General features: G+C 39.3%; 1 protein-coding gene across 6 annotated transcripts in view; it reads left to right on the forward strand.

The window, feature by feature from the left end:
* The first annotated feature begins 1,033 nt into the window (after positions 1-1,033).
* CAPS2 (calcyphosine 2) overlaps positions 1,034-17,434 on the forward strand; it is a 31,494-nt gene continuing 15,093 nt past the window's right edge. The window contains exons 1-8 of one of the 6 annotated variants that reach the window (XM_026797668.2): positions 1,034-1,243; positions 2,318-2,429; positions 4,737-4,783; positions 6,305-6,350; positions 6,475-6,585; positions 9,869-10,024; positions 12,311-12,430; positions 16,915-16,982. In XM_026797668.2, coding sequence (XP_026653469.2) covers positions 2,352-2,429; positions 4,737-4,783; positions 6,305-6,350; positions 6,475-6,585; positions 9,869-10,024; positions 12,311-12,430; positions 16,915-16,982 — 626 coding nt within the window. In that variant the 5' untranslated portion in view covers positions 1,034-1,243; positions 2,318-2,351. Of the gene's footprint in view, positions 1,244-1,337; positions 1,820-2,317; positions 2,430-4,736; positions 4,784-6,304; positions 6,351-6,474; positions 6,586-8,278; positions 8,407-9,868; positions 10,025-12,310; positions 12,431-16,914; positions 16,983-17,434 lie in introns of those variants that run through there. The other 5 variants (XM_074539723.1, XM_026797673.2, XM_026797671.2 and 2 more) reach the window with 5 other exon arrangements.

Below are 17,434 nucleotides of genomic sequence, written 5' to 3' on the forward strand. Positions count from 1 at the left end.
CCATTAGTACTGTATCTCTGTTTCACATTTATTTTAATACCATAGAATCTGACCTCTTGATTAATTTCCATACCCTTTTTTTTTTTACATCAGAATTAACAGATGTGTTGCTATGTACCATTCAAGAACTGAGGGGTCTTGGATCTTTTTTCAATACATTATGCCAACTTGATAGCTGCCTTTTTAGGTCAGTATTAGGAAAAGCATGATTTTCCTTTGCCAGAATCATTTTTGTCCACCCTGTCAATATTTAATAACTTTTTTGTTCACTTAATGCACACACCTATGGTACTGCCAGCCTTTAATGACAGGAATTGCCTTAGAGGTAGGTCTCATAGTATGGCACTGTTACATTTTCTGTTTTATAATTGCATCGCTTTTAACTAGGCCAGTTATGATGCCTGAACTCTTCTGGCATCCTTATTCTTACAGGAAAATAGCATGTGAATTTGTTTTTATGGAGGAAATGTACTGTATTTAAAGGGACTAAATTTATTATCATGTCACTCACTGAAAAGGAATGAATTGTTCATTCTGGTGTAGACACATGGTATGTGTTTTGTTCTAAAACTGGATCACACAGGCTTGGAAGTAGCAGCGCATCCAGAAATACATCCTTAACATGAGTGAGATTTTGCCTAACTTTGGAAAACTGATTGACTACAGAGCCAGGGTTTCTCAAGAGGTGGCAGATTTTTCCCTCAAGACAGAAGGGGTTAATCTGGTATTTTCTAAAATCAAGCTCTATCCAAGTACCAAGATCTGGTTCTTGGAGGCAGTTTGATTTTAGAAAATAACTGCTGCTGCTCTGGGCATTCAGGACAAATGAAACTGAAAAAAAAAAAATCAGTTTCATTGAGGCTTTTCTTTGAAATAGCTAATGTATTAAAGTAAAAGCCATTGATGGAGTGGGAGTCAGGCGTTCTGGGCTGCCGAGGTGTGTGCAGGGTGCAGGTGAGTCCCGCTCCTCCCAGGCACTGGCACCGGTGTCCTTGGCCGCGGCGGGCCCTTCCCCGCCTGGGGCAGTGTTTGGATCATCACTGCTGTGCCTTTCACCCCCGCGAGTCTTCGGAGGCTGCTGCCGCTCGAAGGAAGCCCTTGTCCGAAAGGCTCCGAGCTGCCTCGGGCTGATCGCGCTATTTCGGCCCCAGGCTACAGGCACGCAGCGTGCGCTCTCTCGCCGCAGTTCGGAGGTCTCGATTCCAGCTGCCGGCGTTTGCCGGGGGCAGAGCCCGTGCGCTGTGTAAGCGCCCGCCGGTGCTGGGGGGCTGCGGGGCGGGCAGAGCCGGCGGTGGGCGCGGGGAGGGAGGCACGGCCGTGCTCCGGGCGGGGATTTCCGCAGGAGCAGTCGGGAATTGCGGTTCCCGCTCCGCCGGGGCGCACCTTGCGCAGCTCCGGTGCGAGGCCTGGCTGGGATTGGCCCCTCCGCGCTGCTGTAGCGGCAGTCCCGGGCCGGGCACCGTGGAGACGGTGCGGGGGTGCGGGACGGGGCCGGCAGCCGTGAGCGCTGGGACCGCTCCGGTGAGACACTGCCCCTGCCCGCCGGCGTCCCGCGCTTCTCCTGGGAAAATGCATCACTTCCGTGGAGCTGCTGAGCTCATAGTGCTTATTCCGCCTTTTGCGGCATTGGTGTTTGGTAAAAGTAATCTCAGCGTGTGCGCCATGAAGTACAACAGCGCTGTCTGCCCCGGGTGGGAGGATGCTCCGTTCCCGGAGAGCCTCCTGGCCGTGCGCGGGCATTCTCCGTGCCCTGGGGAAGGGTCGGCCGGAGGGCTGTGCGGGGCTCCAGCAGGCCCCGCTCCTGCTCGGGAAGGGAAAGGTGCCTGGGGAATGGGAACTGCTCAGTGCCATCCGAATGATGGGCTTTTGGTTGGAACCTGGCTGCGTGGAGGGAGCCGCCAGCAGAGCAGGAATGCTTGGCGGCACGGCAGCCTGGAGCTCTCGGGCTGGCAGCCCTGAAATGTTCCCAGGGCACTGAGCGATGGGGAGCTAGGCAGCGGTGTGAGCAGAGAGTACCAAAGGTTGGATGTTGCCAAGGGGTAACAAATTAGTAATACTGGGATGAGAATGTATCAATAAGTGTAAGGGAAAGGAGGGAGTTAGGCTTGAGGCAAAAACATAAATTTGAACACAATCTGATTAAGCGCTAGTAATAAAAGGCTGAAATTAAGAGGCTGTGAAAAAGAGAAACCAACAGCATTTCATAGCTTGCTTAAGACAATACCAAAATTCTTTCTAATGCAGTAACTTTTTTCTCCCCAGAAGTACTTAGATAAAATGATACATGCTTTTCTTAATAGTATTTTCTGTTTTTCAGTTTTTTTCTGAAAGCTGCCAGCCATTGAATTTGCATGGATTTGGAAGTTAAGGGAGTTGCTGCATCCCCTCGAAGAAAGGCTGAGTTGTCACTGAGGGGGAAGAAATGTCAGGTAGTCAATGGAAGGCTTGTGATTGTTTTTCTTCCTTACTTTGGCATTTTAAAAATATTTTAATCATACTTCACGAGCTTCTTAGTTTGAGGTTAAAATCCATTCTATAGACACCTTTTAAAATAATTATTTTTGTCGGAAAGGGATAGTTTAGTATGACAGCTTCTCAAATGAGGGTGAGAAATTCCAATATAAACAGCTATCCAAGAATAGCTGCTACTCTGACTACTTAATTGGAATGTGGGGGATTTAAGAATGAACTAGTACTTGCAGTTAAGATCAACAGAGGCTTGAACATGTACTGTGTGTGCTGTTTCTGGCTATTGGTGGAACTGGCAACAGGTGCGTCTGTGTTTTTGTTTTGCAAGACAGCAATAAAGTAAAGCAGCCCCCATAATATAATTTGAAAAGGCATGATTTTAGGTTGACATGAAAAAGGAATCTCAGTGCTCTGTGTTCAGTATAGAGGGAAATTATGTTTTCCAGGAATTCTTAATAGTCTATGCTTTAAAATAAGATAGGTGTGCAACCCTCACAGGTTCACTGTAGTAGAAGCTTTAGGGCTAGCTTTTCGTAGCCCCAAGGAATATAATCTTGGATCCTGAGGGTCATTATTTTCCTTACTGCTCATGTAAATACTAACATTGTTAGTAACAGTTGATTGTTCTCACAGATACTGTGTACTTTATGTCCAGGAAAGAAAGTTAATTGCTAATCCTCCCTCAGCCCCCAAGCGCCCATTTTGCTTCCTTATTTGTTGCATGACCCCATTAGGAATTCTTGGAATTTGCCAAGTTGCTGGTCTTCTTTTCAGTTTGATTTGGAATGAAAAAAGACCTTTTGTGAACATTAATGCACCAATGTTATAATGTTACTGTTAATGTTTTAACCAGATTTTTGAAAATTAAATACCTGTGGACAACAAGAACATTTGGGGCATTTAGTATAGGTTGTAAAAGGAAATAGTTTTGATTTTTTCCTGTAATCCCTCATCCCTTTTTTCTTTCTTTCTTGTGCAACTAAGTTTCCAAATTTAGACTCTCTAGTTCACATGATTTTTGGTAGTTTGCAAAAGTAAATCTTAAATTAAAATTATGCTGAAATCACGTGCTTCACCCCAGTGTTCACAATGATTTTTGTTTGCTTTCTTTCTGATTTGTTGACTTCTAGAAAAGGAATTATGTTAATTAAGGCTTTGGCATCTAGAATTAGCTGTGTTCTTTGCCTCACCACAGTTAAAACAGTACAGAAAAAAGAGAAATGTGGGATGTGATGCCTTGTTTTTGATGCCCCGATGGTGTTAGGTAGGTGACCACAGGGTGGGGTGCTCACTGCGTGCCGAGAGCTCTCCCAGCTGGCACCCGGGCTCCTTCGGGAGTCACTAGAGGGTGGTGTTGCCGAGCTTGTGCTTCGGGAGCAGCCAAAGGCTGCATGGCAAGGGAGGAGTTACAGCTTTGTGCTCGATCTCAGATCGTGAAGGATGTTCGAGCACTGCTGGAAATAGGATTCTGCTCAGTTTAGGCTGTGATGCTGAGATTTATGAGCTGAGAAGTGTGAAAACAAAAATGTTAGCCCTGGTTCTGAGTGTTCCCAAACAATTTTTTTTTCAGACTGGGAGGCCAGTTAGGTGAATTGTTACTTTGTGCTTGCCCCAAGCAGCCTTCCCTACGGATTTGCTGCTAGCTGTTTTCAAAAGCCATAGGGGGATAGGTAATGCTTTGGCTCGAGTCTTTTCTCATGCTGTGTTCTTGCTCAGTTGAGTTTGGAGATCTGTGTGGTATTCAGCCTTGCAAAATAGATAAAGTGAACTGCCTAATGATCATCAGGACTGCTATAGTAAAGCTGAGATGAAGCAGTTGCACCAAATATCAGGGGTTCTTTGGGGTCTGAGCCTGCCCCTTGTGAGCCTGCTGCCTGTCAGTCTTGTGGTTTTGGTTTAAGGGTTGGTTCCCACCCAACAAGGACAATGTGACCTAAAGCCTTGTGAGCGGTGATGGTACAAAGCCTCAGGAGCACACATTATTTTTAATGTATTATTAATAGCTGATGTGGATGCTGTCTAGATTCTTAATGGCTGGAAGTCTTACTGTCATGATGAATATTCAGTCTGCTAGTCTCATGATGTGTAAGAATTAGCTTTGAATGAGAAGTTTTTGGTTTTTTCCTCTTGTTAGTAGTGCCTTAGTCAAGTATGTTGGACAGATACTTTAAGCCTCTAATTTTAAATAGTTAAGGAGAAATGAAAAGGGAGAACTATGTATTTTAATCTGGATCCCCTAGGTATGTAATAATGTGTCATTCTTTTAGGGTTGGAGACCAAATAGACAGGCTACACACAGTCCTCACCCACCAGAGTAAGTCGGCTTCTATTTTTGATCAGCTTGTTTAATTGTGTGTATTATTAACACAATGCATTTGCATTTATAGTGACATGCAACTTAGTATTCCATGGAAGTTATCATCATAGGTTTGTTTCCTGTGATTTAAATTTGGGGTAGAATATTTGATGTATTATTTACTTTGGAATTAAGTTGATTTATGTTTGGCTGAGTGGAGGTTTAATTACAGAATGGGTAAAGATGGAAGAGTCCACATTGGGTCTAACCCACTGGTCCATCTGGTCCAGCCTCCCTGCTCAAGCTGGGTCATCCCAGACCACATTGCTCGGGATTGCATCCAGATGGTTTTTGAGAGGGAGACTCCCCAACCTCTCTGGGCAACCTGTTCCAGGGCTCAGTCACCTGTGGTGAAGGAGGTTTTTTTGGGTGGAACTTCCTGTGCATCAGTTTCTGCCCTTTGCCTCTTGTCCTATTGCTGGGCGCCACCAAGAAGAACTTGGCTCCATCTTCTTCAGAGGGTGTCACTCAGAGCTACATATTTATACATTGTTTTGCTTGAATATTTTTAAAGTCAAAAGGAGAAAAACGGTATTTTAGCTATTGACTGCTTTTACAGGTATTACAGTAAAAAATACAGAGAAACTGTTGTGAAGGGTTTTTACAAGCAGTGGGAAATTTTGTTTGTGTTTTTAAAATTTAAATCCTTATAATGACTTTGGCACACAAGGAGTATCTACTCTTCCAAGGACCATGATTGATAGTTTAGCCAGTTTTGTTTACTGAAATGCCTTAGAGCCAATGCATGTAATTATTTTATAAGTGTTTGTGACTATGACCTTTGATTCTTCCAACCAAAGTCAAAACATTCAAATTTCTGTGTATTGTCTGTCATTATCTAATAAAAAAAGCCTGTAAGATAAGGAGCTCTCTTATTCCAAGAAGATATAACAGAGTTACTTGCAAATCTCGGTGGTAAAATATAAAAAATTATGTATTCATGGTGCTCTGCAATACACCTGAAATAAAGGCAGAAGGCACAGAAATGCTTTGATGGATTGGAGATGTTTTCATTTCTTTAAGCAGAACAAGATACTGAGATATGGTTGCCTTCTACTGTGTTAATCTCCTATGGAAAGTTCACAAGATTTGCATCCCAAGTAGCAATTGCTTCCCTTTTGCTCGCTGTTGACTGATTATAGAGGAATGCTGACATGGATGTGCTGTGGAAGACAAGAGTAGGGCACCCCCCATTTATGATCATGTTGCAGTAGCTCCTGTTGGGGAGTGAAGAGAAGCCAATGTGGGAGTAAAAAAATCATTTTCAGCTGACAGGGTGCTCTGCTGCTGGGAAAGAGAAGCTCAGTGGCACTTGCTGAGCTGAAGCAAGAGTAGCTAATAGAGATTTGCTCAGTAGCCCATATCCAGTTGCATGGATATTTTTGTGAAGGACCTAATAATAACTAATAGGCAGTGCTTTTATTGTAGTTAAAAAATAAGGGAATGTATTGCTGTTAAAATTGTTTTAACTCCTTGCAGGGTGCCATGCCTAGATCTAGGGAGGCTGGGAGATTCTGATGAAGAGGTAATTATAAATTAATTTTGTCTCAAAATTAATTTAGAATTCACATTTTTCAGGAATTTTTAAAAGTATCACTCTGAATATAAAACAATTGTGATTGCTTGTCCTTTTTTTCCTGTGATTTTAGGATGGGGACTCTTACATGCCCTACACAGGAAGTTCTTCTCATATGTGCCAGCAAGATTCATCTTCAGAGTGGCGAATGTCATTACAGACTCCATATGCACAGCATCAACATGTCAGTCTGTCACTACAGATATCTTTATAATATACCCCTTCAGCAGTAGTTTAGAAAAGCATGCATATATTTTTTTTATTTAAGTTCTTTTGGTTAAGCTCATATCTCCAAGTGCTGTTGGTGCAAAATATTTTTAGCAAAGTCCTTTTACTGAGATTCTTTAAAATATTTGGAAAAAATATTTTATTACATAGCTTAGCTCTTTGTTGATTGATGCACTTACCCTTTTGTTGTACTTATTTTTTAAGAGCTATATTAACAGTAGAAATAACAAAGATTAGTAGTATTAAGTGTATGATTGAAGACAAAATCCGTGTTTAAAAACACTAAGTATTATTTCTATGGAGAAGTAGTTACTTCTGGTGAAAAGAAAACTTTTGGAGTTACTTGCAGCCATTTCATGGTTTTTTTTTTTCCTTAGGGCTGTTGTCTTTAAAACAGAACTGGGACATAAACTTTGGAATTGTGTCTAATTTGTTGATGCACTTTTTATTGTTAAAATTTCCTCATCATGTCAGCTTTCCCCCCCCTCCCCAGATGACTGAGAAACCAAATCACCACTAGTCTTAGGTGCTTTTTAAGGAAAATCAGGAGCCCAGATGCTAATATTATGATTTACAGTACAGTGCAACATTGTTCATGATCAATATCCACTATAAAAGTTTTTAGAGTTAATTTAATTACTCAGTTCTTATACTTCCCTGAATGCAGGAAAAGAGTTCTTTTGAATTCTTATATCTGAATTAAGTATGAACAAAATAAATGTGACAATTTTTTATTTGATCATGATACATCTTATTTCCTGTTTTCCTGTAAACAGGTGTCAAGAAAATTGTGTCAGAACAAAATGGAGGTAAAGATGTTAAAAAAATACAGATTGACAAAAAGTCTTATCAGTTCAGTACTGTGGTATATGATGTGAAAATATGTTATAATTTCTTTTACTGCAGAAACTATTAGCTTATTGGAGAAACTATTAAAATTAAATTGATTAAAATTATTTCAAAATATTTAACTTACGTACTCCTTGAAATAAATAATATAGTAACTTGAAGGGGAGAACTCCAGATTGGCTGGAGTTCAAGATGCATCTGCCAAGATCATTATTTTGTATGTTCCTCTACATAACCAAATGGTTTCTCTACTTGTAAAACAATTTTATTTAAGTAAAAACTGAAATGGTGGGGTTTTTTTTTTGTCTTTTTAAAATAATGTACTAAGAATATACTAGTTTTTAGAATATGTGCCCAACACAGGTATTTATACATGTCTCCAGATGTAACTGTAAACATTTAACTACAGATAGGTTATTTTCCTTTCTGCTGCCTTGTACATGTGCAGTGCAAACTTGCTTCAGTTGTTATGGCCTTTTTGGGTCTGGATGCTTATGATTACACTGTTTGCTTTACCATGTTTTTAAAACAAAGTTTCTATGTATAACTCTGTCAAGCTGCAGGAGTGCTAGTAGAAGGTTGGTGGGGTTTTGTTTCTCAAGGTCTTTCTCCCTTTTTTTTCTGCTTTCCTTTATGTCTTGTTGCTTCCTTTCTGCCTTAATTATGTCTTAAATACTGAATGCTCAAAGAATTGGAATGCATCTTCTGTTTACTTACCTTTTCTGTCTCTCTTTCTCCCTCTTTTTCTCTCCCTTTTTTGCCTGACTTGCTCCCAATCTTTTTTTTTTTTTGTGGAGAAGATTTTTAAGCTGTTTTAAAATATTTTAATGTATTCCTCTGAGAGGCCTTTACTTCTGCATTTCTTGCTTCTGGGGCCCTGACCAAGCTTTCTCTGAGCCAGATAGATTCCAGCTTCTTCAGTAACTGTGTAAGTAAATCTTCCTAAAATAGGTCACTTTTGGAAGAAAAATTTAAATATACTCGTATAATTCAGGAATTAACCAGGGAAGGGATGTGAATCCTCCTTTGAAGGAGAAACTTGGCTCTTCAAAAACATAAATCTTTTTGGGTTTTGTGAAATGGTTTTCTAGAGCAGGACTGTAACACTGTTTTTGCAAGATGAGTTGCAAGTGTTGAGTAGAGATGCTAGAGAAGGCCACCTTTTTTTTTTTTTTATTAGCACCAAGGGAATAGAAGTTAAATATTGAAGGTGTTAGTTACTCAGGGAGACAGAAGAGAACGGAATCTTGAACTTCTGTCATTGCTGCCCTTTCTACTGGTGCCAGCCTCTGTTGTGCAGAGCCCTGGAATGGGTGTAAGGTTAGAAAGGTACTCAGCTGTGCAGCTGATGTTGTTCTAAGGAACAGTGTCCCAGTTCTCATCAGCCATACAAGAGTATTAGAACTTCTGACCAAAAAACATCCATCCATCTATTTTCAGCCATCCAAAAATCAAATGTCAGAATTTCCATTTTAGTGATTTTATGAGGCAGAACCAATGAATCTGACTTCTTTCTTTAAAAGTGATGCAAAACCATGTGACTGTGTATGTTTTAGATTAAAAAATGGTATAATTTGAAGAACTCAATGAAAATTAAGCCTGAATGTGCAGTCCTGTTTGCATTTTTTCTTAATTTGAAGCATTATGTCAAGAGGTTTTAGACATTATACTTGATAGGAACTAAAAAAATACTGTTCACATTCAATAGACCAGACAGAGGCTTTTATGTTAATTACTGTGGGATCTCAGGATCGGAGTCCTGAGATGCCGGGCCACCGAGACCACCCTTGGGGGGCCCGGGAGTCCTGGAATGTTGCCAGAAGTGTCTGGTGGCAGGACTTTGACCCTACACGGGAGACGACGCCTGTATGAAGATAAGAGGACTTCACCGGGGTGAATGGCGAAGAGATTAGCTAATTAGAGGGTGAGACACAGGGTTTAGGATTTATGTACAGGGGGGTTTAGAGAAGTAAGATGGAGGAATTGGGGTGTGTCCTGTCCTTCTTCTTCTTCTTCTCCTCCATCTTCTTTGGCCATGGTGGCACTTTTGGATTGGTTATTACTGAGAGTGCACCCAGCAATGAGAATAAATGGTATTGGGGAAAAATGATAAATATTGTACATGTAACAATGGGTATAAAGATATGTGGCTGTCCGGAGGACGGCACAGTGTGCTCATGGCTGACTGCTGAGCAGATCTCTGTTCGGCTGAAAGAACATCTTTTAGATAAACAATTAATAAACATAAAAACCGAAAGAAGAACTGAAGCCTCTTCTCGTCCTTCGATACGCGGGCTGCCCCAAGGCCACCTCGGGCCTTTCCAGGCCCCTCAAACAGCTGAGATAACCGGGCAAATTACTAATTGCTTTAACATTCTGTTTTGGAGCAGAGGACAAGACCAGAAAATCTGCCATCCCTCAGAGACAGATCCAAGTTGAAGCATGGTCAGTATGAAGGAGGTATGAAGGAAGAATATAAGCAGCATCCTCAGAGAATTGCAGAAAAGAAAAAAGACCACCTCCAGTGTCCAGACACTTCAATAAAGGTAGCTGGAAATTAGAAATTGCATTTTTAAATAGCAGATGCACGTCAATATTTCATTATACTGTTTGGAAAGGTTTGCACATGTATGTACTTAATTTCATGTTTTTATTGTAAATTTAAACATCTGATGTTGAGGAGGAAATAAACTGTAGGAAGGTTGTTTCAGTTGTTGCAGAGAGAGAAACTGAAGTGCTCTGGGAATTTATGTCTGGTTGTGTTCTCTGGTAAAAAGGTAACACTGGCCTTCCTAGTGCACCTCTAGCCTGAGCCTGAAGGTCAGCATGATTGACAGGGGAGAACTTGAAGCCTATCAGAAGAGGAGAGACAGCAGAAAGATCTTGGTAAAGTGTTATTTCCAAAACAAGAAATTCATTCAAACTTTTTTAAGTCTAGAAGTACTTTAATTACTATTCTGTATATTGGGACTTAAAAAAGGAGAAAATAAAGATTTAATCTGTTCATTAGAGGACTGTTAACACTGAAAATGCAAAAGAATATGGGGTTAAAATAATGAAAGATATTATCTGTACTTTTTTCTTTGATATGGTATGAGATTCAGTACAGTTGGACTGTAAGCTGTACTAATTCTGCCAGGTTTCTTTTGTGTTTTCAAATTAAGGTGGAAAGAAGGTTAGATCAGTGGAGAGAAACTGGAAAACAGAGGGGTGGAAAACCCCAACTTTAATAGTGTTTGGATGAGATAGTGGAGGAGAGTGTATGAGCAGGGAAAGATGCATCATTGTAGGTGTAAGGAGGCAGGGAACCTAAGTAACAGCAGCTGTGAGGACTGGTTCAGTGCTGGATTCTGCTGAGGGTAGATGACCATTTAAGAAATTTAATAGAAAGTTAAGTATGCAAATGATAGAACATACTGTGCTCATTGCTTTTCAGAGAAAAGGTTTGTGATGAATAACAATGAGTTTACTGAATTTACTTTCTTAACATTCAGTAGAATGAAAAGGGAAGGCTTTTCTAAAGAAAGATTGTTTCACATATTGTAGATAACATTAAAGGAGCTTTCTCTTCAAATTGTGCTTCTAGTGATCAGATTAAGGAGGATCTGAAAAAAACCTATTAATAAACATTCTGTGAAAAAGAGGTGAATGAAAAAAAGTTGAGGTGTTTTGTGGTTTAGTTTAATGTTTAGTGGCAGATAAGGTTTTCTGTTCTGGAGATTTGTTAGAGTTTGGTGTTTTTTTTTTTTTTTTTTTTTTTTTTTCCTTTTCTAATGATTCCACTCTAATGTACTGGTCTGATACCCATATCATCTGTTTTTCAAGGAGTGACTTCTTTATATGCACTACTGCAAGCCCATCAAAAGCGTATTTACAGGAGCAGCAAAGTTATCTAAAAATGAAGAAATAGATGGCAAATGTATGCTGGGAGAGAAAAAGCAGGACTGGCTTTTTTTTTTCTGGTGATTTTGGGTTCCATAAAGATACTTGTTAAGTGCTAGAAGCGTGTGTCTTAATTCTTCTCACATATTTTAATATAATGTCTATCAGAACAATTTTTTTTCTGATAGATATTATCACTACCTGATTAGATGAATAAACAAAAAGATTTCAATACACTTGTTTTGCTTGATTAGTGGAACTTGTAACAACTTCTCTTTTCTGTCAAGAAGGTGCTCATAGAGGAGATTGCTAAATCTGTTTCTGTCAAAACTTCCTGCATCCTTTTTTGTCACATTGTCCCTGTAGGAAATATTTCTGTAATACTCTGGGACTGGTTTATAAGTCTGTTAGAACCAGTAGCATGCTTTGGCTTTTCCCTGTCTAGGCTATATTTAACTTCTTCACTGGTCACAAAGCAGTATCTCTAGAGTGAGCTTTGAGCTTTATACCTAACAGCAAATCCTCTGCTTCCACTTGGCTGTTCCTGTGCCGAACAGAAGAGGGATGAGTTCTTTGCTTCTCCTCAGAGATACTAAAGTCTGCTTTCTCTGACTTGCTGCTGTTTTTTCCCAAAGCTTGTAGGAACACAGTATTTTTGAGATTTAAAAAAATTGTTATTTATTTCAGTATGAATGAAAACTGGTAAGTATTCAAAAGATACAAATCTTGCTCTCTAGTCTTTCCTTGTAAGTTCAGTTTCTGTAAAAAGCTAGGCTTAAAAAAATTCTCTTTTAGTTAGCATGAAGTGGAAGAAGTAGACACATTAAAAAGTAAAGAAGAAAGTAGTATTTTTAAATAAATTCTTGAGGAAAACATATGTGGATTTTTTTAGTTTGTTTTTATTTCAATTCATTACATTTGAGTTATAAAAAGAATGTATTTTTGTGTAGGGTACACAGCTTGAAGATGGACACGATGATTTTGTAACCCTTGATAAGAAAGCTGTCCTGCAACAATGCTATACAAACAAACCTTATAATATGCAGCACAACATATGGAAATCAGAAGCTGTAAGTATTTGGACTGGTATTATGCTGATATTATTGGTATGTATGCTATTATTCTCCACCTAGATGTGGAGAATGGCTTCCCAAAAGTTCAACAGAAGTTATGCCTTTGGAGATTTGGGTCTAGTATGTAATTGCATCCATTGAAATCACGTGAGTTTAAACATTTCTTGCAATGAGAGCTGAACTGAGCAATCCACTGAGCATTTTAAAATCTTATCTGCAGTGCCTGTATTTTATGCAGTAATCTATATAAATGAGAACACAAATTATGAGTAATATGTACAGATACCTTCGTACAACTAAGAATAACTAAAGCAGTTGAGTGAACCTAAACATAATGTTACATTCAGTGTCAGAAGTTGGACTTTGATGATCCCTGTAGATCTCTCCCTACTCAGGATAATCTATGATTCTAGGATTTCCTCTGATCTGTAGCTTTTAGCTGAGCCTCTATTCAATGGATTCCATAATTCCATCAGCTAGTATTAGATTGAGTCAGCAACAACTTTGGCTCTGTCTTTAAGCTCTAGGGATGGAGCTTCTACAGTGTGTCTAAGCAACATCTTCATGTACCTGCTACTCTCTGTGTGAGGAAGTTCGTCCTATTGTCCACACCAGTCCTGCCAAGGCTCAGTGTGTAACCTTTACCTTCTATTATACTCTGGGCTTCTGTCAAAAAAGTTTGGTTCTCTTTTCTTTGTAACTTCTCCTCAGAATACCTTATAGCTGCTGGTTCTGCAAGCTAAACAAACCCAAGCTCCCTTAGCTGCTCCTTTCAGTTGCTTTTGCTCTGGTCTTTAATCAGGTCCTTTCTGAGGGAAGGAGGGAGCCCTCAAATCTGGAAACCACCATGGACTTGGTAGCATGCAGAGAAGGGAATTAAAACTTTCCTCACATGAATGTACCCAATACACTTCTTTGATTTATTACATAGATGTGAATTTTACTTTTTTTTGGGACTGAACAATAGGAGTCTTGCCCATCTGAGGCAGGCCTTGAATTTAGGATCATTTACAGGGATGAAGAACCTTGATTTGATATTGCATGATTCAGTATTTGCATATGCAGAGTGATGGCTTTTATAACTGATTTTTGAAGGGATTGCTGAAAAGGGTTATGCATTCTAACTTTCTCATGGAATAATAAGCCATGGGAAATGTTATGATTTTTTGAAGTAAATAATAATTTTAATTAATTTTATTTGCTCGTCACTATGCATTGAATTTTGCATCATTGCAACCATTTATTTGATTTCTATTCCCGTTGAAATGAATGCAGATATTGTTCTGCTGAGGTCACTGTTAATTTTCATGACAAGAAAATCTTTTGAGGAAGTACTTAAGCTTTTATTTTTAGAATAAATTAAAAAATCTATACTACTGGCTAAAGATAATGGAAAAAAATCTTGAAGTCTCCCTAGAGTAATTACATAGTGCAAAAGCAAGTACAGTGAAAGCCCTGAGAAAGGGAGCAGTGCAAAACTACAAAATGCAAGATATTCTGTAGCTGCCATGCCTTAAAATAAAGCCAGCAGGTGTCTGAGCATGGTATTACTGAAGCTCTTCAGAACCCTTTTGTTATTTGCTAGCACTCATGGTCAGCACAGGCTGACTCACTCTCTCTTTTGAGGACCATCTCAGGCTCTCCTAGGTACAGCTTCTGGTAGTGGTAGAATACTGGAAAAAAGTGGCAGTAGTAACTTCATGTATATTTATTCAATTTTGTATATGTTGCCTTAATTGTTGGCATTTCATCTTATCTAACTGAAAATTTTGCTCAAGACTACACAATGTTAACATGTCCTTTTACTGTAATCATTACCAAAAAGTCAAATGTTAAAGTAGAACTTCTCTTGATTTTTCTGCAATTTGGGATGAAAGTTTGCTAGTGGGGTTCTGCAGGGCTCCATCTTTGGCCTTGTGCCCTTCAACATCTTAAATGACTTGGGAGCAGGACAGGAAGGGATACTGAACAAGTTCACATATGATACAAAACTGGGAGGAGCTGCTGACTCCCTCGAAGGCAGAGAGGCCCTGCAGAGAGACCTCAACAATCAGAGGGCTGGGCAATCACCATCCACATGAAGTTCAACACAAAGTGCCAAATTCTGTACCTGGGACAGGACAACCCTGGGTGTAAGGACAGACTGGGAAACGAGATGCTGGAGAGCAGTGCCATGGAAAGGGACCTGGGGGTCCTGGCAAGTTGAACACGGCAGCCAGGAGAGGCCAGCCCTGTCCTGGGGTCCCTTAGGCCCAGCATCACAGCCGGGCAAGGGAGGGGATTGTCCTGCCCTGCTCTGCACTGGGGCAGCCCCACCTCAAGTGCTGGGGGCACTTCTGGGTGCCACAATATCAAAAAGACATGAAGCTATCAGAGAGTGTCCAAAGGAGGGCAACAAAGATGGGGAAGGGCCTTGAGTGGAAGCTGTATGGGGGGCAGATAATCTCCTCACTTGTTCTGTTCAGCTTGGAGGGGACTGAGGGGAGACCTCAGTGTGGTCTTCAACATCCTCATGAGGGCAAGAGGAGTGACAGGTACCAATCTCTTCAGTCTTATGACCAGTGACAGGACCCGAGGGAATGGCCTGATTTATGTGTCAGGGGAGGTTTAGTTTGGATATAAGGAAAAGGTTCTTCACCCAGAGAGTGGTTGGGCACCAGAACAGGCTCCCCAGAGAAGTTCTAACAGTACCAAACCTGACAGAGTTCAAGAAGTGTTTGGACAATGTTCTTGGGTACATGGTGCTATTCAGAGATGGTCCTGTGTGGTGCCAGGAGTTGGATTTGATGTTCTTTGTAGGTCCTTTCCAGTTCAGTTTGTTCTGTAACTTTGTGATTCACAGTCCATTGCCAATAGGTGTCATATATAACCTCTGAAACATTTCCTCTGAATGCTCGTATTTAGGGAACAACAGTAACTACTTTTGCAGTGAGAGCTGCTACAAATTCAATGTTTGCCTCTGCCTTCTGCATTTTTGTAATTTCATAGCAGAGCTTTTGTCTAAGAGCAAAATGGAAGATATTTCATGAAAGATTACATTCAGTGACCTAGTTCAACTGAAACTTAAGGTGTAAGGTTTTCTTTGTTTATTTTTTTAAAAATCATTCTTTTCGGCATGCTGTCTGGTTTGGATCTGTAAGCTGGGTCTATGGAAAATCTTATAACAAATACTGCCCTATACCATCACCATGTCCTCCTTTAAATCATTCTTTTTAATACATCTGTTGCAACAGTTAATGGGTAAAGAATCAGTAACTCAGAATAAAGCACCCTGTGGTTTTTGCACCTGATGGGTGCAAAAATGAAACATGAAATCAAATGAAAAAGCCTCCTACCTCTTACAATTCCATATCTGCATGTATGTATGTATCTGCATGTCACATTCCAAACTTAAAATCAGTTTGGAATAACCAACAGCTGGTCTGATGTTGCATTAGTTATTAGGATTTTTTTGATTTGGCTTTTTTTTTTTGACTAGTGCCAGTCAGTATTTATTTGAAGATTGTGAATTCTACCATTAACATTTCCATGGAATTAAGAATTCTTTTATAGGTACCTGGGAACTTTTCAGTTCTTCATCCACACAAAGGCTAAATCTCTAGGATTTGCTTTGCACACAAGACCAATTAGAAAATGATCTTAATTCTTTAGTTTCAGAATATCTAAAAAAAATAAGTTTGCATAAATCCCCTCAGTAACAATAATCTCTATTTTCTCATATATAAAATTAATTTTTTGGAATAAAAGGCATAATAAATGCAGTAAAACACTTCAAGAATGTGGAAGATTAAGAGAGGTGCTGAGGCCTGGTTATTGCTGGTGGCCTCCATGCTATCCTGGATCATCCTCGTGTGCTTTGGTTTCTCTGTGTAACAGGTTATGATCAATGTTTGCACACTTTACAGTGAATGGCACAAGGTTACGGTTCAGTGTTACTCTAATAAAAATAAAAAAAGATCATGTTCAATCCCCTTTCCCCTTTAGGATGATATTTCCTGAAAGGTTTTTCAGATTGACCTGTCTCAGCAAAAAATTATTGTGGCATGCAGGAAAGAAAAATCTTGCAACTGAGACAAAGCCTTAAAAGAATTTTTTTGACTAAATATTGCTGGAGGTAAAGTTTTATTTTCTTAGTTGGAATCTATGTCACCTGAAAAACCTGGAATAATGTGAGTCTCCTCAGGCTCTATTGTACTTACAGAATGTATTAGAAACAATACAGAAATAAGGATTTTGTCTGTAAACTTAAATACTAGATTTCTCATATTTATTACAACTAATATGCATAAAAAATTGAGTGCGTAGCAGAGAATATTATATGTCTCTTTTTTATGCAAATAGACTCTATTAAAAATATAAAAAAGATTCATTGTGGCATGGGTAAATTTGTGACCTCTGAATGCTGTCTTAAAGGGTAACTTCTTATTTGAAGTGCCTGCTATTATATATTTCACTTGTTCTCAGCCAGTTTTTCATTGCAGGAGGATGTTGCTGCAGAGAGGAGAAAACAGGCTGTTGTAGAACAAGTTATGGTGGATCAATTATGTAGGTAAATGAATTTATAATGTAAAATTTCAATTTTCCCTACAGAAGAATTTAGATCCATTTGTGCTTGGCTTTTCTTGCTTAAGAGGTGTTTTGATCATCTTGTTCCAAATCTTACGAAGTCTTGTGTAGTAGTATTATTTGCAAAAAAATCTTTAAGTGAAAGGCTTTTTAATGCAACTTAAAATATCAGTTTAAAGTGCCACGTGTGTGTTATTTTTTTTTTCTGGAAATAATTCTTAATTTTATGCTTGAACCTATTTTAAGGTCTTTACAATAGCACTAGCTTTCAAAAATAACTGTGTTGCTCTTCAAGAAAATACATGGATTCCTGATCTTATAAATTACATGTGCTCAATATTTATTGTACTTTCTAAAAATCTTAGCTTTATTAATATTTATTAATCCTTTATTAATACTGAAACAGCACCTCTCAGGCATAAAGGAGTATTATAC

The sequence above is a fragment of the Zonotrichia albicollis genome, chromosome 4 (genome assembly GCF_047830755.1).
Source record: "Zonotrichia albicollis isolate bZonAlb1 chromosome 4, bZonAlb1.hap1, whole genome shotgun sequence".
In the NCBI taxonomy this organism is placed as follows: Eukaryota; Metazoa; Chordata; class Aves; order Passeriformes; family Passerellidae; genus Zonotrichia; species Zonotrichia albicollis.